This window comes from Frankliniella occidentalis, unplaced genomic scaffold, assembly GCF_000697945.3.
Source record: "Frankliniella occidentalis isolate FOCC.00 unplaced genomic scaffold, Focc_3.1 Scaffold13, whole genome shotgun sequence".
NCBI lineage: Eukaryota > Metazoa > Arthropoda > Insecta > Thysanoptera > Thripidae > Frankliniella > Frankliniella occidentalis.
The window spans coordinates 1,079,511-1,085,720 of NW_026267143.1; the positions used below are offsets into that span (position 1 = coordinate 1,079,511).

At 58.1% G+C, this 6,210-nt stretch overlaps 2 protein-coding genes across 2 annotated transcripts in view; one reads left to right on the top strand and one right to left on the bottom strand.

Annotated features, from left to right (window-relative positions):
• The window catches only part of LOC113217620 (lysosomal aspartic protease), a 368,266-nt gene that overhangs the window by 52,579 nt on the left and 309,477 nt on the right, over nucleotides 1-6,210 (top strand). The window lies entirely within an intron of this gene.
• The window catches only part of LOC113217612 (klarsicht protein-like), a gene marked incomplete at its 5' end in the record, with an annotated part of 54,885 nt that overhangs the window by 10,313 nt on the left and 38,362 nt on the right, over nucleotides 1-6,210 (bottom strand). Inside the window, 1 exon segment of the mRNA XM_052263602.1 lies at nucleotides 2,930-3,090. Coding sequence (XP_052119562.1) covers nucleotides 2,930-3,090 — 161 coding nt within the window.

A 6,210-nucleotide genomic window follows, 5' to 3' on the forward strand; every position in this document is an offset into this window, starting at 1 on the left:
GCGAGGCTATCGGGATGGGAAGGGCGCAGGGGGTGCAGCACACGGAGCAGCCACCACGTGACCAGTGCCGGACCACCACCGGGTCAAAAAGGTCCCCACAGACCCACATCCCGGCGGCTACGAGTGAAATTCCGGCTGCGCTCGAGGGGGAGGTGGGGCGGTGGGTACGGCATAGGGGGGCGGCGCCGAGGGTAGAGCAGCAGAGTATTCTGTTTGCTGGCCGCGAGGCCCTCCTAGTGCTCCTCACGCACTTCGAGCGCAGCACGACCTGCGCACGGCCGCCCTGTTCACCTCCGGCTGTGGCGGAGACCAAACTAAACTAACTGTTTTCACAAACAAAAAGATCAGCGGCTAAGTAAGGGTGACTTACATTCCCGCATCCGACATTCGCAGTTGTACGGTACGACACGCTTGACTCCTTGACGGCTCATCATGGTTCGGCTGACGCATACGCGAAGTCAATGTAAGAGATTTTAATATTTCGGTAAAGAATTTTAGAAAAATTACATTTTTTAAAAAATTTGTCTGGGGATATTTATTTTCTTTCAATTTCTTGAAGAAAAGTTTCTAATCTTTCCCGAAAATTTTCACACTTTAAAATATCTAACCACCGAAAGTGGGCGGAGTGAATCAATAGCACTAGGCGTCTTAGCCAGAGTTCAATCCGTGTATTTCTTCCTCTTCTGCTTCCGGCTTGCTCAACCCCTCTCCCCCTTTCCGTATACTCCCACCACACACTACACACCCTCTCGTCTTCCTTCCCCAGCCTTCTATTCAGATGGAATTTTTGCGTGCGCTTAGCTCTGCGCCCCGGGCGCGGGAGGGCGCGGGCCTGGGAGGGAGGCCCTATTTGACCGGAGGTCACTTGCCCGCCGGTCCCGGGGGACGTCCGCGCGGCCCTGGAGGTCGCGAGGGCCGCCGCCCGCCCCCAGCCCGGCAGCGGCCCTCGCGAGGCGCGGCGGCCGCCCGGCCCATAACAGTGGATAATTTATACAGGGTGAAGGGGACGAGGTGGCGAGTAACTCCAGGGCGCCGGGCGCCTCCAGGACAGTTGTCCAGGACGCATCCAGTCCCTCAGGCGCCGCCGCCCGGCCTTGTCCTCCGTCAGTAAAACAACCCCGCACTCCGCAGTGCTCCAGCGCCGGCCGCAGCGCCGCACTCCGCAGATTGTCCCCATAAGGCGGGGGCTGAGTGTCTGCGAGGCGCGCATATACTGGGGCCCAAAGCCGGACGGACAGCGGCTGAGGCCCGCTGAAAGTCTCGCTGAAAGCCTCGAGCCCTCGGCCGGGCCGGGCCGGGCAGGGCCACCACTCCCCCGCCCCGCCGCTCCCTCCGTGTGGGGCGGCATCAATGTCCATCTACTGAAGATTTACAGCCAAGTGGACCCCGGCTGCTGCAATCCTGCCGGACCTCTATCCTCTTTCTATCCCGCGCCGCCGCGCCCCGCCGCACCACGCCCCCCGCCACTACATTCCGCACAGCGCCACGACAACGCTCACTGATGAGATATTAATCCCATAGTGATGAAGCATTAGGCCTCATAGAGGAGCGCTCCGCAGCGCTCCACGGCCAGGATTGAGGGATCGGTGCGGTGCCGGCCAGGACGTGTAATTGTGCATGCGACATTACAAGCATTTGTGGCCAGTTATTGGCGATCACGTGACGTCACTGGCCCTAATAGGGCGCGAGGGGAGCGAGCACAGAGAGAGAGGGTTGAGGGGCGGGTGCCACCAAGGGTGCCACTGGTGCAGCTAATGACGGAACAATGGCTGATATACAAAGGGTACGCGCCCGCCCCGCCCCGCCACGCCCCGCCACGCCCCGACCAACCAACGCCCCGCACCAGTCCGCAGCCAAGCTCTCCGCGAGAATATGGAGAAATGTTTTTTACGGATTTTTCTGTCTGTGCCAGGCCCTTCTCCCGCTGCCACTGCCGCTGCCGCCGCCGCCGGCCGCGCTGCCTTTCCCTCCCGCTCGACTTTATGCGGCTAAAATATCCTACGTCAAATTCCCTTATTCCAGGCACGTACGGACCTCCCCTCCCCGCCACCCCCGCGCCGCGCCGCGCCGCGCCACGCCCCGCCACGCCGCGGCTCCCCCCCACCAGACATGACTACGCTTTTACTCGCGGAGGGAGGGGCGAGGGGGAGGAAGTGAATGCGGAAGTGAAGGATAAGGGAGGAACCGATAGATAAGGAATGAGTAGATTGCCTCCAGCAGCCGCTGTGCGAGACAAGTCGTCCAGGAGTGTGAAGGGGCCGTGCCGTGCTGGACTCGTCGGGCCGGCCGACAGTCGAGACAGATTGAGACTACCCGATGCCTGGCTGGCTGCTTGGCACGCCCCGCTCGAACACGGTGGCACACACCCGCGGGCTCTTGAACAACACTGATCAGAGAAAAGCCACATTCATATTGCCAAAGTCAGTTGTTGCTCGATAACTCGAGTTTATCGCAGAGATTTGATCTCTGTGAACAAGACTCGATTTGTATGAGGAGAGTGCAGTCACTGACACTAAATACTTGGAACGCAATCATTTCTAGTCGCACATTAATTTTGGTCCCTAGAGTACACAAACACTTCTCAGCTGTGAACTTTGACGAGAAACATTTTTTGGGGGAGAATTTGAATAGTAAATCGGCAACTCGTGCGAAGTAGAGATGAAGAGGAGACCGATGGGGAGTGGGGCTGCGGGTGCGCACGGGTGCCGGGGTAGAGCTTGGCGGCCAGAGAGCCGCAGGGCCCACAGGAGTGCCCGCCGCGCGTCGTGGGGTATCTGCGGCGCCACTGCAGGGCTCCCCTTCTCTTAGCGCGGCGTATCTCCGGGTCAGTCTGAGCTTCCCCACCAGCGCGGAGTATAACTCCACAGGCTGCCCGGGAGTATCTCCAGAGGGCAGCCTCGGGAGCGGGGGTAGTACCGCCGGGACTCACCTTGGCCGCGCTGATGCGCTCGTCCAGCTGGTCCATGTCGCCCAGCTCGGCGCCCAGGGCCGCGCCGCGCACCCGCAGCAGCTCGTCCCGCAGCGCGTCCATGTCCCTCCGGAGCAGCTTGTCCGCGCGGCCCTGCAGCGAGCCCCAGCCGCGCGCCAGACCTGCAACAAGAACACAAGGCAACTGTTTAGAGGATACATCTAGACTTTAAACGAACATAAGTGCAAGCTAAACGATACAAATCAACACGAAAAAATGAGCTATTTGATAATTAACACCGACAGGGCCAAAATAATCTTCTAGAAATAGAACTGTTATTTTCATGCAGAGAAAAGACGGCAAGAACAGTCCAGTTTACAATCTCCCAGTTTTCTCTTCATCATCGCCTCAGTTTGGCGGCGAAATAGGCAAAACGCGCTCGCCTCCCGCCGCCTCGCCCCACCCCGCCCCACCTCCGTGGCTCTCGCGGTCCCCCGGCCCGGGCCTGCGCCCCGACCGTGCCGTGGAGGAGTGGCTTTCACCGCGGGGCGGCTGGCCCGGGCCACAAGTACAGACACGGACTGGAAACAAGTTTCATGCGATACAACGTGTGCGTTATCTTTAACGAGGACCGACTTTCAGTTTCAGTCGTTCTTTTGGGGGAAAGAAAAATGCTGGTCGAGAGGTCTTGTGAGCGTGTGGGAGCGGTGTTCAAGAGTAACCTTTTAATGTCGTAAGGGTCATGGTCTACCACCTAAAATTTTTGGATCAAAAAATGTTCTCAAAATAGTCTGATTAAAGGAGAACTGCCAAATCCCGGGTAGCAGGTAGGTGGGTACACTGGCAATGAGATGGGACAGGTCTCTCCCCCTCCCCTAAATTCCTACGCAAATTTTTCGGGGACATAAAACTGTTGGTTTCCATTCAGAGTGGATGCATGCAGCCTTGGCCCACCCTCGGCCCCGCAAACAGGATGGTGCAGCGACGCGCCGCCGGGGCTTCGGAGCCACAGGTGCACAATCGCAACACGGCGCGAGGTCCTTCGGAAGGAAACCAGAGGTGGACACACCGTGACACTCCACACCGCTCGGCCAAGGGCAATGAGATCAGATAATCAGATAGTCGATCACTACACACTCGCGAGTGAGGGGGTCGTCACCCAAACAACACAAAGCAAAACACAACTTCTTCACTGGTAAAACAAAGGTGCTAAGTCACGCCTTTTCTGTTTAGTGCCTTTGGTAGTTTTAGTGCCTTGTAAAGGTAGGAGTTAGCACCTTTGTTTTTCCAGTGCTGCAGTTATGCGATTCATATGAATCATTTAACGAGGAAGCAAAAATTTCCTTCCTTTTTTTTTAGCAGATGATACCTTAAATAGCTTTAGACTAAACATGAAACATATATATATAAAACTTTAAGGTGTCAGCAGCTTGTACTCTCGAGAAGGGCAGAGAACCAAAGCGCATGACGTCACCCAGATGTATAAGGGGCGCGAGAAGTCGCCGGCGCCGCCCGTTCCCACCAACAATACCCAACAATACTGAGCCACGGATGCCGCCCGGCCTGCCTGCTGCCTGCTGCCCCCTATCCTATCTCTTCCTCTATGCCATGCCGCTAGTCCGTTGAATTGCAAGAAAGCAATTGCTAAAAGTGACAAACAGCCATAAACAAATAACAGCAAAATATGAGAGAAAATTAGGGCACAGACATATCCTTAAATTTGTATCATCTGCTTTCACGATACGTCCCTCGACGTAGCTTTTTCAAAGTGCTTTCTAATTCGGTTGGAAGCAGCAGCAGACGCGCCTTGCGCTCCCCCCTTGCATCCCTCATTAGGGAGCTGCAGCAGGCGGACGGCAAACGCGGAAGAGCACGGCGGCACCCGGCGGGACCTACGGGGACCCAGAGGGACCAGGAGGAGGGACCCGCAGGGGGACCCGTAGCAGCAAGCGCGCCGTCGCGTCGCCCGCTGCAACAGGACGCGGGCCACGGGAGCCACACACACACGCACACAGCATGAAACACTCTGCACAATGAGCAGAGTTGTAGGCACTGTTAACTTTCAAATCACGTAAAGCTGTTGCGGATCGCTGCAGTTCTGCACGCCGCTGCAGCCGGGCTGGCTGCGCACGGGCCGTGGCGCCGTGGCCGTTTAAATTAATGAGGCCCAGCAGAAGCAGCCGTCAGAGTCGCGCGCGCGAGAGCAAGCCGCGGAGAGAAATTCCGTTGGCGGGCGCCCGAAAGGATGATCCCACACAGGAACAGCGTAAGCTCATTTGTCTGTTCATGCGGTAATGCCTACACTCTTTCCTTTCGGTGAACCCTAAATAGGGACCGGACGTTGCGGCAGTCCCAGAGTCAATAGACTCCCCCCTCCCCGCGCCCTGGCGAGGCCTTCCCTCGCCGCCGCGGCGGATGTATGTATCACGGCACGTAACCTACACTAACAACAAAAACTGAAAGAAAAACAGGGCGAACAAGTGAAGCAGCGGCTCGCGGGCCCCGCCGCGGCGGCGCTCGCGCTGTCGCCAAACGGTCCTCGTGGCGCCGTGCGCTCCGGTCCCGTACGGCACGGCCGGCACGAAAGTGGCGCAGCGGCCGGGGTACCTAGAGCAGCCTTCCGCATTACCGAATACGGCGTAGAACGGATCAAGGGAGACGACGCGTTGGGCGGCGCGGGGACCCAGCGCCTGCGGACACTGAGGTAGGCGGACCCGCCGAGCAGCCGTGCGGTCCGGTTGCCTACCCGCCAGGGGCTGAGGCGGGCAAGCCCGCCGAACAGCCGTGACGAGCTGCGTGCCTGCCCGCACCTCGCAGGGGCTGAGGGAGCGGGGCCGCCAAACAACTAAGGGCAGCGGTGTCGGGTATATACCTATCGCAGGGAGAACTTGGGTGCTGGTTCTGTTATTGTCTCTGGCCCAGCCAAACAGGGGCAAAGGCGAAGTAGTGGGCGAGGGCGGCAGGCATGTCTTGCACTGCACACGGAGCATTATCGCATCTACTGGGGGCGATTGTTCTCTTGGAGAGAAACGGCCATCCCTCAGACGTAACGGGACATCGCAATGTGAGCGTGCGCGCGCGCGTGTGTGTGTGTGTGTGTGTGTGTGTGTGTGTGTGTGTGGGAGAGGTGGGGTGTAAGTAAGGAAGGATGGAGAATCACACCACAAACGAAGCACGCCTCTTCATTGTGCGCAAAAAAGGCTCTGCGAAAAAAGTTTAACAGCAAACTGAATCGTCCGCACGGGGCAAGACAAGACGAGAGCTATTTGAGTCGTTGGGATCATGATCCGCCAATAACGGTC